Consider the following 21,998-nt stretch of genomic DNA (forward strand, 5'->3'; position numbering starts at 1 on the left):
TCCTTCAGGTAGCAAATGTAACCCCACTATTTAAGAAAGGAGGGAGAGAGAAAACAGGGAACTACAGACCAGTTAACCTGACATCAGTAATAGGGAAAATGCTAGAATCTATTATTAAGGACGTGTTAACAGGGCACTTAGAAAATAATAATAGAATTGGGCAGCGTCAACATGGATTTATGAAAGGGAAATCGTGTTTGACAAATTTGTTCGAATTTTTTGAGATTGTAACTAGCAGAATAGATAAGGGGGAACCAGTGGATGTAGTGTATTTGGATTTTCAGAAGGCATTCGATAAGGTGCCACACAAGAGGTTATTAAACAAAACTAGGGCTCATGGGATTGGGGGTAATACACTAGCATGGGTTCAGGATTGGTTAACGGACAAAAAACAGAGAGTAGGAATAAACTGGTCATTTTTGGATTGGCAGGCTGTAACTAGTGGGGTACTGCAAAGATCAATGCTTGGGCCTCAGCTATTCACAATCTACATCAATGATTTGGATGAGGGGACCAAATGTAATATATCCAGGTTTGCTGAACATACAAAGCTGGGTGGGAATGTAGGTTGTGAGGAGGATGCAAGAAGGCTTCAAGGGGATATAGACAGGCTAAGTGAGTGGACAAGAACATAGCCAATGGAATATAATATGGAGAAATGTGAGGTTATCCACTTTGGTAGGAAAAATAGAAAAGCAGAGTATTTTTAAATGGTGAGAGATTGGGAAATGTTGGGGTTCAGAGGGACCTGGGTGTCCTTGTACACGAATCGCTGAAAGTTAACATGCAGGTACAACAAGCAATTAAGAAAGCAAATAGTATGTTGGCCTTTATTACAAGAGGATTTGAGTATAAGAGTAAAGATGTCATACTGCAATTTTATAGGGCCCTGGTGAGACCACACCTGGAGTATTGTGTACAGTTTTGGTCTCCTTACCTAAGGAAGGATATACTTGCCATAGAGGGAGTGCGACAAAGGTTCACCAGACTGGTTCCTGGGATTGGGGGGATTGTCCTATGAGGAGAGACTGAGTAGGCTAGGCCTATATTCTCTAGAGTTTAGAAGAATGAGAGGTGATCTCATTGAAACATACAAAGTTCTTACAGGGCTTTACAGGCTGATACCTGGGATGGCAGGAATGACGTACGAGGAGAGATTGTGTCGATTGGGCTTATACTCACTGGAGTTTAGAAGATTGAGAGGGGATCTCATCGAAACCTATAAAATTCTGTCAGGTCTGGACAGACTAGATGCAGAAAGGATGTTTCTGATGGCCGGGGAGTCCAGAACCAGAGGTCATAGTCTAAGGATAAGGGGTAAGCCATTTAGGACTGAAATGAGGAGGAATTTCTTCACCCAGAGAGTGGTGAACCTGTGGAATTCTCTGCCACAGAGGGTGGTGGAGGCCAGTTCATTAAATATATTCAAGAAAGAGTTGGATATATTTCTTGAGGCTAAAGGGATCAAGGGATATGGGGAGAAGGCAAGGACAGGGTACTGAATTTGGATGATCAGCCATGATCTCATGAATGGCGGAGCAGGCTCGAAGGGCCGAATGGCCTACTCCTGCTCCTATCTTCTATGTTTCTATGTTTCCCCTGGCTGGGGAGTCTAGAACCAGGGGTCACAGTCTCAGAATAAGGGGTCAGCCATTCAGGACTGAGATGAGGAGAAATTTCTTCACTCAGAGGGTGGTGAATCTTTGGAATTCTCTACCTCAGAGGGCTGTGGAGGCTCAGTCGTTGAGTATATTCAAGATAGAGATCAATAGATTTTTGGAATATTAAGGGAATCAAGGGATATGGGGATAGTGCAGGAAAGTGGAGATGAGGTAAAAGATCAGCCATGATCTTATTGAATGGCGGAGCAGGCTCGAAGGGCCAAATGGCCTACTCCTGCTCCCATTTCTTATGTTCTTATGTTCTTATGTGCATCTGAACTGATGTTACAGTGCCCCCTAGAGGAACAGCATTTTTAGGGAAAGATTAATACATATTTATCACTTATTATTAAGGATATTACTTTATTAAAACTTGATATTAGCCCAAACCTATGTATACTTCTACCTGAATTTCCCCCTGTTGTCTAATTATTATTGGAATAATGGCTTTGCCCAAAATCCATGTTAATGTGCCGTGTACTGTCTAATTCACAACCGTACATAGAATTCAGCGGAGATTAGGTATTAACAGATAAAAATTTGGAGTACCATTATATTCTTCCCAACCCCTCCATTATGAGATTAATTTTAAAAAGGACGCAACTGCTGCTAGCAAAGTTGAAGTAGTTGCGCATGCACAGTCTAAGTGTTTTTTTGGTCGTTCGCTTCAGACCTTTTTGTTTATTATTTTAAGAATACGATGAAAGGTACACACCTGAAAATTTGTATCTCATCTTACAGAGGCTGACTGACCTACTCTGCATTTGCAGCACTTTCAGAAGCACTAATATCCTTCTGAGGGGATAATGACCAACACTGAACACAATTATAAGAACATTGGAATTGATGCCTGATTAAATCATGACAGGAATATTTATCCGTGGACACCAGACAAAGCCTTACAGCCCACCACCCCTCCTCCCCCCACTCACCTCACTTAACTCCTATCTAAAGGAACTATCTGGGGATTACCGCACAGTTTATGCCTCGGAAGGAACCCAAATATGGCCGACCGAACTATCTCACATCCATAAGTTTGGATTATATTATCAGTTATATTGCCAACCTCTCATTAGGATACACACAACTACTGAGTGAACTAATTAACCCTTATTTGCCAAATCATAAAAGAATAAAGATATGAACTAACAGTTTATCAACCGTATGATCACAGCTAGCAGTATTTACACTTTAAACACTGAGAATGGAAATTATTTAGTTGATAGAGTTAACAGGCCAAAGTAAATAATGAAGGTTACAAAGGTAACCTACTTAGGTACAGCTATGTTACTGTATTTCAGCATTAACTGACTTGCTGATTATAAGTTGATAGTTAAAGTCATTGTCCGAGATTCATATTAATTGGTGAGATTAGTTTATCTCATTGTGACATTAACCTCTTTTGAATTATATTCCCTTGCTGTGCTAACGTAACCCAATATCTTAGCTGTCTTTTTCACGACAGCCGTACACTCTGATAGTGGTTTCAATTATTTCTCCACTCCTAGATCTCATGCCAGGCATCGCGTCTTCTCCACTCACATTTTCTTGTTGTAGGTGCGGCCTAGTAAGCAGCCGCCATCAAAAAGGTAAATTAAATATTTTTTTAACAACTTCATGTGGAACCATGAGGAGCAGGAGAGTTCCTCCTGGCTCCACAGCACTCCTGAGAGCTGCTGCCAGCCCGCAATCGGCCTCCCTCCCATTGTTTTTCTGCGTGCCCCGTCCCGGAACTTACCTGAGATTCATTGCCGGCGAGTCAGGTAACCCAAACTTGATCTGCTGGCAATGAGCAAACTACCTCTGGAAGCGCAACAGGCACTGGGAGCTTACCTAAAGGGGGTTTGAGTTGAGTGAGTTGTTAAAATTTTTTAAATCTCAAACCCGAGCCCAACCTGCCTTGAACCCGCCCACTTTCGGTTTTAACGGAGGCAGGACAGGGGATGGGCAACCAACCCACTCCCAAGAGGCGGGTGGCTCATTTAAATATTTTAAGGAGGCTGCGTGCCTCAGATTTGATCTCTCTTCCAGCGTTAACGCTGGCCGGCCAGGTTTCCAGGCCCTTGGGAAAGCCGGCAGCTAAAGGGAGGTGAGGACTGCTGCATGGAACAGGTAAGTGCATTTCTAGCACTGCTTGTGGACCATAAGGAGCAGGAGTGCTTCCTCCCAGCCCCCCAAACTAACCTGCTTCCCCACCCCCATGCGATCAGACACCCCCCATGCAATCAGGCCCCCACCCGACGAACACCCAGCTCCCGCAATCACCGACCTCCTTGACCCCTCATCTCTGAACCTGATCTCTCTCTGACCCCCCGTGATCTCGCCCGAACATCCAAGCCACGCTGTACCCACCCCACTTCTCGCGATCTCTACTCCGAGAAGCAGGAACCCACCGGCTCCTGGGCTTCTGCCTCTTCTGCAACGTTCCCCGCCTGACAGGGAGCCAAGCCTGTCAATCCTGGGCAGGGATCCTGTTGAAACAAAAACACGCACCCTGTGGAGTTAACTCCACAGTGTTCAGGGAAACCCAGGCTTCCTGGTTTCCCGACCAGAACTCCTCCCCACCCCCACTTGGAAATCCTGCCCCAGTAAAGATCGGAGCAAAGTATTCAAATGAGACCCGAGGCTCAGTTTAGGGAGGGCTTCGAATCTCCCAGTTTTTGCGTACTTTCTGCATGCAATTCGTTAATTGCCCAAAAACGAGCCCTAGTAGCCAATTGTATTTCTTTTTTTTTATTTGTTCCTGGGATGTGGGCATCGCTGGCAAGGCCAGCATCTATCGCCCATCCCTAATTGTGCTTGAGAAGGTGGTGGTGAGCCGCCTTCTTGAACTGCTGCACTCCTTGTGGTGAAGGTACTCCCACAGAGCTGTTAGGGAGGGAATTCCAGGATTTTGACCCAGCGACAATGAAGGAACGGCAAAATATTTCCAAGTCAGGATGGTGTGTGGCTGCCCTTGTCCTTCTAGATGGTAAAGGTCGCAGGTTTGGGTGGTGCTGCCGAAGAAGCCTTGGCGAGTTGCTGCAGTGCATCTTGTAGATGGTACACACTGCAGCCACGGTGCGCCGGTGGTGGAGGGAGTGAATGTTTAAGGTGGTGGGTGGGGTGCCAATCAAGCGGGCTGCTTTGTCCTGGATGGTGTCGAGCTTCTTGAGTGTTGTTGGAGCTGCACTCATCCAGGCAAGTGGAGAGTATTCCATCATATTCCTGACTTGTGTCTTGCATATGGTGGAAAGGCTTTGGGGAGTCAGGAGGTGAGACACTTGCCACAGAATACCCAGCCTCTGACCTGCTCTTGGAGCCACAGAATTTATGTGGCTGGTCCAGTTAAGTTTCTGGTCAATGGTGACCCCCAGGATATTGATGGCGGGGGATTCAGCGATGGTAATGCTGTTGACTGCCAAAGGGAGGTGGTTAGACTCTCTTGTGGGAGATAGTCATTGCCTGGCACTTGTGTGGCGCGAATGTTACTTGCCACTTATCAGTCCAAGTCTGAATGTCGTCCAGGTCTTACTGTATGCAGGCACTGACTGCTTCATTATTTGAGGAGTTCCAAATGCAACTGACCACTGTGCAATCATCAGTGAACATCTCCATTTCTGACCTTATGATGGAGGGAAGGTCATTGATGAAGCAGCTGAAGATGGTTGGGCCTAGGACACTGCCCTGAGGAACTCCTGGGGCTGAGATGATTGACCTCCAACAACCACAACCATCTTCCTTTGTGATAGGTATGACTCCAGCCAGTGGAGAGTTTTCCCCCTGTTTCCCATTGACTTCAATTTTACTAGGGCTCCTTGATGCCACACTCGATCAAATACTGCCTTGATGTCAAGGGCAGTCACTCTCACATCACCTCTGGAATTCAGCTCTTTTGTCCATGTTTGGACCAAGGGTGTAGTAAGGTCTGGAGCCGAGTGCTCCTGGTGGAACCCAAACTGAGCAAATATTTAAAGAAGTGTACATCCAAATAAGGAAGAAATTCAACAATGAATTTAATTATTTTTCACATTTTGTTGAAAGAAACCAAACAAATATTGCAAGATAAAGCAAGAAAACAGGAAAATATTTAACAATTAATGGTCCAAGTATTAAAAGAATTATATATATTTTTAAATTTGCCAAAAGAGAAAATCCAACACTGGTTTTCATACTGATAGTGCTGGTGTTTACTTTCAACAAGGTATTTACAGATAGGTACATTGACAGTCTAGTTGTGAATATTATTCTTACAGCAATTTAACACACCAGGACTGTGGCAGACACGGGGGGAGGAATTTTAACACCAAAAAATGGACAAGTTTGGGTCGGGTGGAAGGTTAAAGTGTTAGAAACCTGAATCTCGACCCCAACCCGCCTCCAACCCGCCCACTTCTGGTTTTAACGAAAGCGGGATGGGGGGGTCGGGTGGACAACCTGATCCAGGAGGCAGGCTGGTACTTTAAATATTATAATTTAAGGTTCACCAGACTGATTCCTGGTATGGCAGAGTTGTCATATGAGGAGCGACTGGGTCGAATAGGCCTGTATTCACTAGAGTTTAGAAGAATGAGAGGGGATCTCATTGAAACGTATGAAATTCTGACATGGTTAGATAGACTGGATGCAGAGAGGATGTTTCCCCTGGCTGGGGGTTCGAGAACGAGGGGTCACAGTCTCAGGATACAGTGTGGGACATTTAGGACTGAGATGAGGTGAAATTTCTTCACTCAGAGGGTGGTTAACCTGTGGAATTCTCTACCACAGAAGGCTGTGGAGGCCACGTCATTGAATAAATTTAAGAAGGAGCTAAATAGATTTCTAGACACAAAAGGCATCAAGGGGTATGGGGAGAGAGCGGGAATATGGTATTGAGATAGAGGATCAGCTATGATCTCATTGAATGGCAGAGCAGGCTCGAAGGGCCGAATGGCCTATTCCTGCTCCTATTTTTCTATGTTTCTATGTTTCTATAATGAGGCTGTGTGCCTCTTTTTGAAGCACCATTTTAAATTTAACTCTGGGTGGCCGGGTTTCCCGGACCTCAGGGAACCCAGCAGCTAAAGGGAGGCAAGGACTGCTGGATCCAGGAGGTAAGTGCCTTTCCACTTACCTGCGTGTCCCAGCGTCCCTGCCTCGCCAACCCCCCCGTGATCGAACGCCACCCCAACCCTTTCAATCTCCCCCACGAGGCCTCCAATCTCCCATCCGACCCCCCCCTCCAGCTCTCTGAGCCCCTCCGATCCCAACCTTTCGACCGCTCGCCCCGATCCCGGCCTCCTCCAATCCCAGCCTTCCGATCTCCTCTCCAGCTCTTCAACGGCATCCAATCCCAGTCTTCAACACCCTGCCCCCCTCGATCCCGGCCTTCCGACCCCCGCCCGCAATCCGGCCTTCCAACTCCCTCAGATCCCCAGCCCCCGCTCCAGCCTCCGGTCCCTCCCTCCCTCCTCTCTGTTCCCCGGCTGGGGCCATTCTGACTGGCTGCAGGTGGGAAACAGAGAAAAAAAATATTAATCAGTCCCTGCTGTTAAATTCGGCAGGACCTGAGGGAAACCCGTTCTCCTGGGTATCCCGACCGCAATCCAGCCCACTGCAACCCCGCCACCCCCACCGTACCCACCCCCCACCGTACCTGCCTCCAAGTTAAAATCCTGCCCAGGGTGAGGGCAGCACAGCTGGACAGCGATTTACATGGGCCTATCCCACCCTGTGCAGGCTGTTGGAAATCTGAAATAAAAGCAGAAAATGCTGGAAATACACAGCAGGTCCGTCAACATCTGCAAACATCTTCTGCTCACTGCTCCCACACCAGTCCAGGAGTCTGGGCTGGGGTTCATTCAAGATGCACCTGCTGGAATTCATGCTGCCAAAAAAGGAGCCTGCCATTGAGCAACATCCTACTGGTGCTGCAGTGGACGCACTCCCATAGGTCTTGTCTGTCATAGCACAAACGCTTCCTCCTCGTGGTAAAAAAAATTATAAAATGTGAGGCAATCTTACTGGTCCACATGTTATTTAAACTCAAATCAGTGGCTGAAACAAAGATAGAGTTCAGCTCCTATGCAGCCCGTTAGCAGGAGTAACATTTACAGGGAAAGTTTGTGCTGTGGGCAAAGATACTGTTTCTGAACCCCAACACAAATGTGTTTATGTACTGCCATCTGTGTTTGTGCAATTTAAAGGAGAGTTGTTGCCCTGTGTTTATTAAAAGAAGGAAACCTGTTTATTGTTAAGGAATTTTATTATATCAGCATATAAAGAAACAAAATGGGATTTAAAACACTAATAAAAGTTAAAGAAAGAGTTCTTAAGGACCCCTTACAGCTGTACAGCTATTCTGGTTAGCTGTTACCACAGGGTAGTCTCTGGAGGTAAAGTAGATGGTCGGTTCTTGGGTATTGGCGTCACTTATGAGAACAGGGTTATCGACTCCACTAGATGCAGTTTGATGCTGAATCTGGAGTTCAGCTGTGTATGATGGAGTTGAGTTGTAGAGAATAAATCCAATCATAATGATCACAAATGCCAGGATATACAGTGCTGAAAACTAATAACAAGTAAAGAATTGAAGGTACAACTACTCAGAGCTTTTTAATATTGTTATGTATTAATTCCGTATAAGTGAAGCTTAATGACTTAAGCCTCCTAAACACCTCAAACTATCTATTTTTCACTTTAATAGCACAGAGATACAAAATCTGAACTGCTGTATCTGAACTCCAAGAGCTGAATGAGATGAGATTTTCTCCATACAACAACCAAAATCTAACTTCTTAAATACAGAAATTAATTTATTTGCAGTTTGCAGCATGAGATTTTTTCAACATACAACAATGTTATTTTTAATGTAGATAAATGAAAATGATTAACTGAGAGTGCAGCTCTTGTGACTATTGTGCAGTGCTATCCACCCAGAAATGAACACAGCTGGGAGCAGCAGATTGTAGAATTACCCTTTAATTGTCATTGTAAAAAAACTTTAAAAAAGAGATGCAAAAGAGAATTTTAATGTTAACCTTTCATATTAGTTGACTGGTTGATATAAAAGCAGTATATTAGGCTGCAGAAGGAGGTTGATGTTAATCACAGTAGTGACTTGAATGTTTTTCTTTTGGTTTCCATAGCATCCTCCTACACACTGCTATCGGGAGACACTAACCTTTGCACCATTCTGTAATTATCCAACCCAGAAAATAGCCTGAAAACTGTTACTTGAGACGTAGAACAGCAGTAGCTCTCAGCGTTGGGCTTTGTATTCTGTAATTGCCAATAATATTGCCAAGCACCTTGGCACAGCTGTATGATCTTTTAACAAAAAGATTTTATGGATGAATCAAATACTGTATATGGTTTATCCAAGTATGTGGGTCTGCCTAAAACGGTTTTGGTACATTGAAGTTAAGTAGACTAAAACATACAGAATAATAACTGCAATGATGCCATATGATGATTTTGTGACATTGTGAAATATTATTTAACAATAATTGAAACTTTGGTTATTTCTATCTTGAGTTCTCAACTGAACACATAACTAATTTTCAAAGAAAGAAATATTTATGAATTTAAATGTCACTGATCGCGTTATCACTTATTAAAGAGAATACATTTTTGTTAGTATCTTTACCTCAAATTTCTTTCCTCAGCATCAGGTTTTTCTCTGCTTGTACTTTCCCAGTGTCTTGCACGTGATACACCCTCAATAACTATTAATGAGCCAACAATGGTAAACCCATGAAAGTGAACCAATGATGACTAAATTCAGATTTTATCAGGCCCTCTGGGAAGATGCCTATTCTACGTTTAGCACCTCCCGAATGCAGCACAGCTGCAATCAGGACCTCAGCAGACTAAGAGATGGAGGGCTCGATTTTGCCATTGGGGGCGGGCTGGGGGCGTGTCAGGTGGTCGTCATGTCAAGATCCCGACTCCGGAGTGAAGTGGGACAAAAGTGCGATTTTGCCCTAATTGGGCATTTGATTTCCAGCGTGTGGAAACCCCTGGCCCAATGAGCCTTTTCAGACAGAAAGTCGCCTCTGATGACATCATCAATGCTGCTGGATTTAAGGCCTGCAAGCAGCCTTGCTTCTTTTTCAGCCTTTAAACTTTATGCCCATTGTTCTGAGCGCTTCCTTCACCAATTATGTCCACCAGTAGACCAAAGTGTGCTCCAAAATTCGATGAGGCCTCCCTCCAAGCTCTGGTGGAGGGAGCAAGATGAAATAAGGGGGTGCTCGTCCCTTCCTCAGGGAGGAAAAAGCCTCCCCAGCAGACTAAAGCTGTGTGGCTGCAAGTGGCCCAAGAGGTAAATGCAATTTCTATGTGCTGCAGAACCTGGCTGCAGTGCAGGAAGAGGTTTCATGACCTTCTCCGCACAGGAAAAGTGAGTATGACATTCCCATCAGCCTCAATCTGATCCCCATCGCCTCTCATCACCAGCACTCTGCTTTGCCAACCTCTTCCTCCACATCCCACTTGACACTTATGTCCCTGCACCATTACCCATTCCCTCTCTCTCCATATTCACATTCACTTAACTATTCGACCATGCAGCCCTCACACTCCCTATCACTGTGATGCAATGACAACAACTTACAACACAGAGGGAGGGACCTTTGTCTCCTTCTAAGCATCTATGCTATGGATTCTCTACACTCACTCCTTCATTCTCACTCAAACTCCACTTGTGTCCCTCATTGCAGGAAAAGAGAGCCCGCAATAAGAGGGAAAGAGCTAGGACAGGAGGAGGGCCACCCTCAGTAGCCCAGCTCACCACTTCAGAGGAAGCGGCCCTGGAGATCGCCGGAGTGGAGGACGATTCGCAAGTGGGGGACGGACAGATGGGCGCATCAGAGCAAGCTGGTGACAGTATATTTTAGCATCTCTCTCATTGACATTGCATGAGTGACTGATAATGATTCTGATGCTCTAACAGATTGACTTATGATCATCTGCACTATTCAATGTGTGTGCAACCTTTACCTCACATCTCTAACTCTTTCCTTTACTCCCCCACAGGACCATCGAGAGTCCCCGTCCCCACTGTCTAGGAGGAACAGGCTGAACCTAAAGACTCCTCAGAGGAAGCTGCAACCTCTGAGGGCGCAGCGTCAGCAGAATTCAGTGCACCCAGCACCAGCGCAGATACTCACACCTCGGTGGGACCTTCGCGAGATAGAGTAGTGTTGTCACCTGGTGTATCACAGATCACAAGTGAGCATCAGCAGATGGTGGAGACAGGGACAGCAGTGGAGAGTCCTCGTCGGAGGGTACAGGACTCCACCAGCTCGGCTCAACTGCATATCAACCCTGTGCCTCCGGGTCCATCCAGAAGGAGAGCGGTGCTGGAAATCCAGGAACAGGTGCAGGAGTCTCTGGCAGGTTTTGTCTCCAGGGTCGCTGTGAGTGTGGAGCGAATGGAGGAGTCCATCACGAACATAAGCAGAGCCTTTGTGGAGGCATTGGCGCATGATCGCATCACCATTGGAAAGGATGGCAACCTCCGTGGAAAGGGTGGCTACCTCCGTGGTAAGGCTGGCTACCATAGAGGAGAGGATAGCTACAGCAGAGGAGAGGATGGCTATGGCCATGAAGGAGCTAAGTCGCCAGGGTATTGAAAACATGGTCATTGTTCAGAATAGACTGACATCTCTTGAGGAACGATGGTCAGTTATTGTGCATAGAAACCAGACCTTCATGGAAGTCCTCTGGAGTAGGACTTCCAGTGCAGAAACGGGTCCTCGCGGTCACTGTGATGAAATATGCCATTCATCAGGCACTGTATTCTCTGTGTTTAGTTTAGTTTCAGTTTCATTTCCTTACCTGTATTGTATTGTGTGTAGGGCTCCGCCCATACCTGGCCCCTACTTAAGCAGGCCCAGCGTGTCTCACATCCAGTACAGCAGATCTCTGGATGAGAGACACTTCTCCAATGTGTATTACTTTCTGAGTTAATAAAAGCCTTGCTTTGCTCCGTTAACGTTGAGTCTCGGATTCATTGAGGCACATCAGTCGCCCTGAAGTGCAGCAAGGTGCTGTCAAGCCACTTGCTAGCTCTGAAGTGGGGCTGACCCATGAGAGGGATGTTGGTGGCAGACAACAAGGAAGTGGGGACTCCTCTCCAAGTGCTCACATGACCATGCCACTGAAAAGACCTTGGTCAGAGCCCCACCAGAGTCCTCACCCAACTGAGATGGGCGTCTCAGCCCCTGCACAGCCGCAGGAGCAGCAGACTGTTGCTGAGCCCTCACTGGTTCGCAACCCCAGAGGACGGCCACCAAAGGTGTCGAGACAGGAGCAGCAAGAAAGTGAGCAAGGGGTCTCCACATCTCCACAGGGGAAGCACCACGTAGGAGCACGCGTAAGAGGACGATAAAGCACAAGTAGTCACTTGGGTGTTCTGTTGTATTGATTTTTGACAAGCCATCCTTGAATTGTTATGATAAACAGATTTGATGGCAAACCGTTGAAGTTGTGGCCTGTGTCATTTCGCAAATGTTGGTGGTGCTGTTGTTCAGTGTTCTGCTGCTGCCACGGCTGGTCTTCGTCTGAATCTGATGTCCAGGAGGAAAGGAAATAAATGGTTCCCATGCTTCTGGTATATACCTCAGTTGAGGAAATGCTCAGTCAAGGTGGGGAGAGGGGTTTCCCAGCAGGTCACACTGGAGATGGGTGTCAGGCTCCAAACTTCCACAACAATGAGTAGGCCTGCTAAGAGTTCCCCCAGACCTGAGACAACAAAGTCCTGCCACCTGCAAATGATCATTGGTGAAAACTCCTTTTTAATGGTGGAGCTGCAGCTGTTAATAAGCAATCCACTTGTGAGGCCGCCAGGATTAACTGGCATGTTCCAGAGGAGACGTGCAGGTCGGAGAAACCTGCACTATAAAAAATGACGTATACCATTTAAATAAGTGTTTGTGTTGTTCCTGGCCATGTTTTTCTCACAGTATACTGTGATTGTCCAGTTACACATTAAATCAAGTCATCAACTGTAACAATTTCATTCTCATCACTCATTCCACTGGTTCAATTTGCTTTCAGGCCCTGAATATAACTAATTTAATTTCAGTCTGAGGCTTTAGGGTGTATTTCTGTGGGGGTTCTCTCACTTGTCCATTGTTAACTTCAATGGAAGAGCTGCAGAAATCCCAGAAACACATTGTAAGCACCACTTACACTGTTTGTCAGGGATTCCACAGCTTTTCTGCTGAACTTGCATAAGATTGTAAATCCACCCCTTTACTATTACATTTAAAATCTGCTTAATTTTATGTATTACCTATACACACACACACACATCTTTTATTTGTACCAGTTACTGATACAAGAGTCTATAGATTTGTGACTAAAACACCAATAACTTCCCAATTAATGTACTTTTTATTATGTTCTTGATCGTATTTGTAGATGGAGTCATATTACTTAATAATTTTATTTAAATATTTCTTTGTCACTCATATGTAACTTTTATTATATCATTGTACAGTAAAGATTCAACACCCACTTTGTTAGACTGAACTTAAAATTTAATGTGGCCATGGTTCCTTTAAGGATCCCAGCTTAAAACGCGTCATGAATGATGTCACCAGACCCACTCCATCTCATTGGGCCGGGTAGCCTGCTGGCCGGGCTTAATAGGCCCCATTAAGGTAAGTTCATTTTGTACAGTGGGATGGAGCCAGCAGTGGGGTCGGACAGCGGCTGTGCTGCACCCGCCAAGTTAAGGAAAATTCCGGCCTAAGTGTTTCCTGGGTACATTTTAAAAAGATGTCTGAAATGTCACCTTAGTGCCTGATTATGCACTAAAGTGAAGGAGTTAATGATAGTTTAAAATTTGGGGAGCCATAGTGGCTGATGGAATGGCATCCCAGAGAGCAGAAAATTTGAATTCACTGATTTAGATTTTGATTTGGATTCATGCTTTGTGTTATTCCCTAAGAATGTAACATCTTTTGTTCAAGAAGGGAGAGAAGGATAAATCACGTTACTATAGATCACACAGTCTGTGGTGGACACTCTTAGGATCCATAATTTGAGTTAAAATTAGTGAGAATTTAGAAATACGTGGGTTAAATCAAGGATGGCCAACACAGGTTTGCTAAAGAAAAGTCATGTTTGATAAATTTAATAGCTTTTTGAAGAACAGACTGATTGGATAAATGAAAGAAGTGTCCATATGGATTTTCAAAAGGCATTCGATAAGCTGTCCCACAACAGGCTTGTTATAACAATTCAGGTCTATGGTATAAGAGGGAATGTCGTAGTATGGATAGAAACCTGGTTGACAGAAATGAAACAAATAGTTAGGGTAGATCAATGTTGCTCAGATTGGAGAAGGGTTGAAAGTGGTAGAACCCAAGGGTCATTGCAGGGCCACCTTTTGTTCTCAGTATATATAGAAGATTTGGACTTGAGTATAGGGAATAAAATTGTGAAAGTTGCTGATGACACAAAAGTAGGTGGTTTGGCAACCAGCAAGGAGAACTATAAAAGACTTCAGGAAGACATAGACTGGTGAGCAAAATGGTAGAAGGGTGGCAACACAATTTAACAAGGATAATTGTGAGATAATACATTTTGAGAGGAACAAGTATACAGTGAATGGAAAGACACTGAAGGGTGTAGATGAACAGAGACTTAGGGCTCGATTTTGCCAGGCCCGAGGAGGCGGGATTGGAGGCGTGTGAGTTGTTAAAATCGCCAAAAATGGCGGGCGGGCCCGATCCCGCTTCCATCCCGCCTCCGAGCAATTTTCCCAAAAGCGTGTTTTCTGACCCCCTTTCCATCCCGCCTCCCTTAAGGCCCTTAACAACCACTTAATAGCCTCTATAACCCCATTTGGAGAGGCCTTTCCAATTTTTAGTCATTTCTCCCATCCCTCACGCCTCCTCTGGAACATGCCAGGTAATCCTGGCGGCCTCACAAGTGGATTGCTTACGAACAGCTGCAGCTCCACCATTACAAAGGAGTTTTCACCAATGATCATTTGCAGGTGGCAGAACTTTGTTGTCTCAGGTCTGGGGGAACTTTTAGCAGGCATACTCAGTGTTGTGTAAGTTTGGAGCCTGACACCCATCTCCAGTGTGACCTCCTGGGAAACCCCTCTCCCCACCTTGACTAAGCACTTCCTCAACTGAGGTATATACCAGAAGCATGGTCACCATTTAATTCCTTTCCTCCTGGACATCAGATTCGGATGAAGACCAGCTGCGGCAGCAGCAGAACCCTGAACAACAGCACCACCAACAGCAGGAGCATCAACAGGAGCGCCAAGCTACTGCTCACCCACCTGAAGATGCACAGGCCAGAAGTCGCCAGAGCGTGACCATATTGCTGCCCGGGATGCAAGGGATGCACTCATGTTGGTCACATTTGCTTAGCCTGTAAAATCAAAGGGGGAAAAATTCGGTTTTGTCCCATATGGGGCGCCATTACTGGCGGTGCGCAAAATTTAGCGCCTGGCGCTAATTGTCACCTCTGACAGCAAACTTGGCTTTTATCGCCCCTGGAGGTGATTGGAGCGCTAAATCAGGCGTTACACAACTCTCTTAAGACGCTAGGGCTGAGGAGCGAGGCGCTACCTCAGAGGGCGGGCGGAGCGCAGGTGCTGTCAGTTAGCGATTGAACACAGACACACTGGCGCCGGTCAGTTCTTAAAGGGGAGGGTCGATCTTGCTCTGCAGCCACACCCTGCTCACTGGAGCCTTGAATCTCGGCCTCGGCAGACCTGTGCCTAAATCTAGCAGCCAAGGACTATGGAGAGGGCCAGGGAGCGAGCACAGCGCTTCAGCGAGCGGGCCTTGGAGGCTCTGGTTTGTGGGGTGGAGCGCAGAAGATCCATTCTGTACCCAGAGAGTGGCAGGAGGCCTTTGCCACGCGAGTACAGAAGAGTGTGGAGGGGGGTGGCTCAAAGCGTTTCCTCAAGCAGCATGGTGCCTAGTACCCATGTGTAATGTAGGAAAAAGTTCAACGACCTCACTCGGGTCTTCAGGGTGAGTGCCTTTTTTTCAAAACCTCTCCATCCCTCCATCTCAACCTCACTTTATGGCCAGAGGGTCTTGAAAGCCCCAATGCCCAACACTCATCCAACACCTATGGCCCTTTCATCAAACACACACGCACATTCCACACTTTGCATACAGTAAGGGCTATTCAACTATGGGAGGCACATCAGGCAAGACCATGGCTGCATACAGTAAGGGCTATTCAACTATGGGAGGCATATCAGGCAAAACCATGGCTGCATACAGTAAGGGCTATTCAACTATGGGAGGCAATCAGGCAAGACCATGGCTGTATATTTACTTAGACACCGTCCTTTTTCTTGCAGGCAAAGCTGTCTCATAATAGGAGACAGCAGCAATGGACCGGTGGAGGGCGGCCTCAGCTTCAACCCCTCAGTGATCTTGAGGAGTGCGTCCACAGGATTGTGGCAAGCCAGGTGATTGGTCCCATCGCCACTGGAGACGCCGACCCCGTTCTGGACAGCAATGGTAAGGTCATCACCTTTTTGTCCTCTCTCCTTCCACTTGTTCCTCACAACAGCAGCCTTTGACACTTTCAATCCAAATCACTAAATCGCTGCACTCATGCCTCCCTTGCTGCCAACCTGTCCTCACGCTAAAGCCACTCTTGTACCTCCCTGCTTTCAGATGGTGATTCACCAGGTGAGGAGACGGGCCCTCAAGCTGCCAGTGAGAGTGAAGCTGAAGGCGAGGAGGAAGAGGAAGCCGGAGCATCAGCGCCACCCTCTACCGAGGCAGCCCATGCCCATACTGGGGACATGCCTTCCCTGGAGGGGAGCAGGGGGGAATGGTCTGATTAGGGTGAAGCTCCAGGACCCAGCGGGCTGTAGCAACGCGATGGAGGTAGGGAAGCTCGGGGGCCTTCTCCCTGGAGGGAGAGTATGGCCTCGAGTCCTGCTGCACTGGACGCAGACGAGGAGCGGGTCCTCGCTGAAATGAGCGCCCAGGCGGAGCAAAGGCACACTGAGCTCATGGCTGCAGTGGCAAGGTTGCCCGAATCCATTGAATCACTGGCAAGGAGTGTGGAGCACTTCGCTGTAGCAAAGGCGGCTGCCACGCAAATGCTAAGTGCTGCAAAGCAGTCAGTGGCTGGTCTCATGCAGACGCAGATTGAGGCCACGCGAGCACTGACTGCTGCCACCCTCGCTGGATCAGGCAGATTTCCCCGGGGCTCTCACCGCGCCACAGCAGGCCAGCAATCTGTGCTCCATCAGATTGCTCTGGATGCTGAAGTGCTGCCCCGTGGGAGTGCCAGTGTGTCGGTCGAGCAGGGAGTTGCTGTCCTCTCTCAAGATGACAGCATTCCTGCTGCTACCACTGGCACCTCTCCACTGCAGTTGCCACCACCTGTCGGACAGACTGCTGCCGCCCATGCAGAGTTGGTGCAGTCAGCAGCCGGGCCCTCAGGCCCAGGGCTGGTCCAGGCCGTACCTCAAGGGCATCTGCAGTCTCAGTTTCTGACACTCAGCAGCCTTCCCCCAGCCTTGCTCCAGCCACTGGGGTCCTATTACGGAGGAGCTGCAGGGTGGTGATGTGCCTCAATGATTCCGAGACTCGATGTTAGTGAAACAAAACAAGGCTTTTATTAACTTAGAAAGTAACACGTAAGAGAGAGAGGTATCTTCCTTCTGGAGACTTAGGCCAGACTGAGCTAGCTTACAAAAGGGGCCAGGTATGGGCGGAGCCCTACACACAGCACATTCCAGCACATTCCAATAAACAATACAATGAGGACTGGGGGAAGGGAGATGACACTGAAACCGACCACAGTCACAGGCAGTGATGAATGGAATATTTCATCACATTCACCCCTTCTATAGATTTAGTCTGTTCGGGGGTTTGATAGTCCTCTGCGACCGACGTGGCTGTTGTGGTGCCGCGGGTGTCGGCTGGGTGTCCCCGGTAGCCTCCTGGGTCTCTGCCTGGGGTGCCGCCAGGGTTGTTGAAGGGGAAGTTGGTGGGGATGCCGTTGGTCGATGTTCTTCCGGGGGTGATGAAAGAGTAGTGGGTGGGTAAGAGTTGCTGTGATCGTTGTTGCTGCTATTGCCGTGGTTGTTGTCGATGCCGGCTGGGGCGACGTCTTTTATGGACACGGTGTCCTCCCTTCCGTCGGCGTGCCGGACATATGCGTATTGGGGGTTGGCGTGGAGTAGGTGTACTGGCTCCACGAGAGGGTCCGTCTTGTGGCCCCTCACATGCCTTCGCACGAGTACCGGACCTGGGGTGGAGAGCCATGACGGCATGGATACGCCTGAGGTGGATTTCCGGGGAAAGACAAACATTCGTTCATGAGGCGTGGCATTAGTGGCCGTACACAATAGCGACCGTATCGAATGGAGCACATCCGAGAGGACTTCCTGCCAGCGGGAGATAGGGAGGCCCTTGGTCCTTAGAGCTAGAGTGACTGCTTTCCATACTGTCCCGTTCTCTCGCTCCACTTGGCCGTTACCCCGGGGGTTGTAGCTGGTGGTACGGCTCGTGGCGATCCCCTTGGACAGCATGTACTGGCGTAGCTCTTCACTCATGAAGGACGCCCCCCTATCCGTATGGATGTAGCTCGGCATACCGAACAGGCAGAACAGGCTGTTGAGGCATTTAATGACCGTGGCGCTGGGCATGTCTGGGCAGGGGAAGGTGAATGGGAACCGGGAGTATTCGTCCACAATGTTCAGGAAGTAAACATTGCGGTCGACGGACGGGAGGGGGCCCTTGAAATCTAAGCTGAGCCGCTCAAAGGGCCGTGTAGCTTTGATTAAGTGGGCTCTATCTGGGCGGTAGAACCGAGGCTTGCACTCAGCGCAAGTGCGGCAGTTCCTGGTCAGCGACCGAACTTCCTCAATCGAGTAGGGTAAGTTACGGGACTTTATGAAGTGGAACAGCCGCGTGACCCCTGGGTGGCAGAGGTCGTTGTGGAGGGTCTGTAGCCGATCCCCGGTGGCGCTGGCACACATCCCTCGTGAGAGGGCATCAGGGGATTCGTTAAGGGCCCCTGGCCGGTAAATGATGTCGTACTCGAAGGTGGAGAGCTCGATCCGCCACCTAAGAACCTTATCATTTTTAATCTTCCCCCTCTGTTTATTATTGAACATAAACGCTACCGACCGCTGGTCGGTAAGTAGGGTGAAGCGTTTGCCGGCTAGGTAGTGGCGCCAGTGGCGCACTGCCTCCACGATGGCTTGGGCCTCCTTTTCCACGGAGGAGTGTCTGATCTCGGGCCCTTGGAGGGTGCTCGAGAAGAAAGCTACGGGCCGCCCCGCCTGGTTGAGGGTGGCCGCCAAGGCGAAGTCAGACGCATCACTTTCCACTTGAAATGGAGTGTTCTCGTCCACTGCCTGTAGCGTGGCCTGCTCAATATCCTGCTTAATGCTTTTGAAGGCGGCGTGGGCCTCAGCAGAGAGCGGAAAAGAGGATGCTTTCAAGAGGGGGCGGGCTTTGTCGGAGTAGTTGGGGACCCATTGGGAATAATAAGAAAATAACCCCAGGCACCTTTTCAGGGCTTTGGGAGTGTTGGGCAGGGGCAGCTCCCGTAGGGGGCGCAATCGGTCGGGGTCTGGTCCGATTTCCCCATTCTCCACCACGCTGCCTAGTATGCAGAGGCGCGTGGTGTTGAAAACGCACTTGTCCTCGTTGTAGGTGAGGTTTAGTTTTTGTGCGGTTTCCAGGAACCTCTCGAGGTTCGAGTCGTGATCCTGCTGATTGTGGCCGCAGATGGTGACGTTGTCGAGGTAGGGGAAGGTTGCCTGCAAGTGGTGGTCATCGACCATGCGGTCCATCTCCCTCTGAAAGACCGAGACCCCATTCGTCACCCCAAAGGGGACTCTGAGGAATTGGTAGAGGCGTCCGTTCGCCTCGAAGGCGGTGTACGGGCGGTCCTCTGGTCTGATAGGGAGCTGGTGGTACGCTGACTTGAGGTCGATGGTGGAGAACACCCGGTATTGGGCGATTTGGTTCACCATTTCTGATATGCGGGGTAGCGGGTAGGCGTCTAGTTGGGTGTACCTGTTGATCGTTTGGCTATAGTCGATCACCATCCGTTTCTTCTCGCTACCCCTTACCACTACCACTTGGGCGCGCCACGGGCTGTTGCTGCGTTCAATAATGCGCTCTTTCAGGAGCCTGTCTACCTCGGTCGCGATAAACCGCCTGTCCTCCCAGCTGTACCTCCTGCTTTTGGTCGCTATTGGCCGGCAGTTAGGGGTAAGGTTCGCGAATAGCGAAGGTGGCTTTACCTTCAGGGTAGCCAGACCGCACACTGTGAGGGGCGGCTGGGACCCACCGTACTTGAGCGTGATGCTTTGGTGGTTGCACTGGAAATCCAGGCCCAAGATCACGCTCGCACATAGGTTCTTCATGATTAATACTTTAAAATTATCGTATACAGTTCCGTTAACGCCCAATTGCACCGTGCAGTAACCCAGAATGGTCAATGTCTGGGTTTTATCAGCCATAGAGATGGTACCCTGAGCAGGGACCACCTTTAGGGAGAGTTGTTGTGCCAGTTCAGGGTGGATAAAACTCTCCGTGCTTCCACTGTCAATTAAACATTTAACCCGGCACCCGTTTACCTCGATGTCCACCATTGATTTGGATAGCGGGTGCGGCCTGGTCTGGTCCACTGTGACCGATGCCACTGTAGGGCCCTGATCGATACAAGATGGCGTCCACGCTGTCTGCTCATAAGATGGCGGACCCCACGAGGTCGGGCAAGATGGCGTCCAAGATGGCCGCTCCCACGGCGCACACGCGGCGGTGGCGGGTTTTCCGGCGGTTGGTTTTCCGGCGGGGTTCCCTCTGCACACCTTCCCGAAGTGCCCCTTCTTACCGCACTTAAAGCAGGTGGTGCCTTTCGCCGGGCACAGGTTTCTGGTGTGTTTTGGCTGCCCGCAGAAGTAGCAGTTGGGTCCCTGACGCGTCGCGGCTGTCGTAGGGCTTCTGGGGGGAGAGCGGGGCCCCGCCGGTGTCGGGCTGCCGGGCGGGGAAGATGCCTTCCAAGATGGCGGCGCCCTCGGTGCACACGTGGCGGCGTGGACGGCGCGGGCTGAAGAGTAGGCGTCCGAGTTTCTCTGGGCCACATCCAGGGATCGCGCAGTGTCCGCAGCCTGTTTCAGGTCCAACCCTGTTTTTTCCAGCAGTCTTTGCCGGATGTAAGTGGAGCTGAGGCCTGTGATAAAGGCATCGCGAACAAGCTCGTCAGTGTACACTGCGGCTTTTACATCTCGGCACTTGCAGTCTTTGCCAAGCATTTTCAGGGTGCTTAGGAACTCCTCCACCGATTCCCCAGGTCGCTGTGCGCGAGTAGCGAGCAGATGCCTAGCATACACCTCATTCGTAGGCTGCTGGTAATGCGCCTTTAAGATGTCGCAGGCGGCCAGGTACGTATCGGCGTCTTGGATGAGGGGGTAAACCCGGTGGCTTACCCAATTCCGCAGAATTCAGAGTCTCATCCTCGCAGCGTCTGTAGCGTCTTTGACGGCTGCGGAATTGTCCAGGAAGAATTCCATACACTCAAACCAGTGTCCGAAGCGTGCTGATGCGTCCGGAGCATGTTGATCCAAATCCAAACGTTCGGGTTTCAGGAGTTGATCCATAGTGTTGAAAAATAAGTTAATAAAATTGATGTGCCTCAATAATTCCGAGACTCGATGTTAGCGAAACAAAACAAGGCTTTTATTAACTTAGAAAGTAACACGTAAGAGAGAGAGGTATCTTCCTTCTGGAGACTGAGGCCAGACTGAGCTAGCTTACAAAAGGGGCCAGGTATGGGCGGAGCCCTACACACAGCACATTCCAGCAAATTCCAATAAACAATACAATGAGGACTGGGGGAAGGGAGATGACACTGAAACCGACCACAGTCACAGGCAGTGATGAATGGAATATTTCATCACAGGTGGGAAGGGGGGAATTTCACAAGGGAAGGAGATCACCCTTGAAGGGCAAAAAGTAGGAGGTGTGGCAAAATGTTTTTCATTGTTTTATTGAAGGCCGAGGTTCGTGGTCAAATTTTTGTTACTGTTTTGGACATTGTCTCCAGGTTGTGAGAGCCAGTTATGTGAATGACTGCTTTTTTTTGTGTTTCTTTCTATTACTTTGTCATGCGGAAATGAGACACACAGAGTTTGTGAAATAAAGAAGTGTCTGTATTCAAAATGTACATGTTTGGTCTTTGCACTCATTGTTGCCTTGACCGGCTTAGGGGTTGCGGGATGCTTTCATTCAGGTTGTTTGAATGGCAGAAGCCATTCCCTCAGAGGGGGCCTAGAAGCGACTTGCTATGAGCCTTTGACGGACGGCCCTTCCACTTTGTGCCTCCCTCCCGCCTTGGTGCTGC

The 21,998-nt window shown here is 48.5% G+C and overlaps 1 protein-coding gene across 2 annotated transcripts in view; it reads right to left on the minus strand.

Annotated features, from left to right (window-relative positions):
* Positions 1–7,865: 7,865 nt before the first annotated feature.
* LOC147111821 (queuine/queuosine transporter SLC35F2-like) overlaps positions 7,866–21,998 on the minus strand; it is a 91,410-nt gene continuing 77,277 nt past the window's right edge. For both annotated transcript variants that reach the window (XM_085999090.1, XM_085999089.1), the window contains one exon: positions 7,866–8,190. In XM_085999090.1, the coding sequence (XP_085855216.1) occupies positions 7,951–8,190 (240 nt within the window). In that variant the 3' untranslated portion in view covers positions 7,866–7,950. The remainder of the gene's footprint in view (positions 8,191–21,998) is intronic.

The sequence above is a fragment of the Somniosus microcephalus genome, chromosome 10 (genome assembly GCF_052327205.1).
Source record: "Somniosus microcephalus isolate GS21.2 chromosome 10, FLI_Smic_1.0, whole genome shotgun sequence".
Classification (NCBI taxonomy): domain Eukaryota; kingdom Metazoa; phylum Chordata; class Chondrichthyes; order Squaliformes; family Somniosidae; genus Somniosus; species Somniosus microcephalus.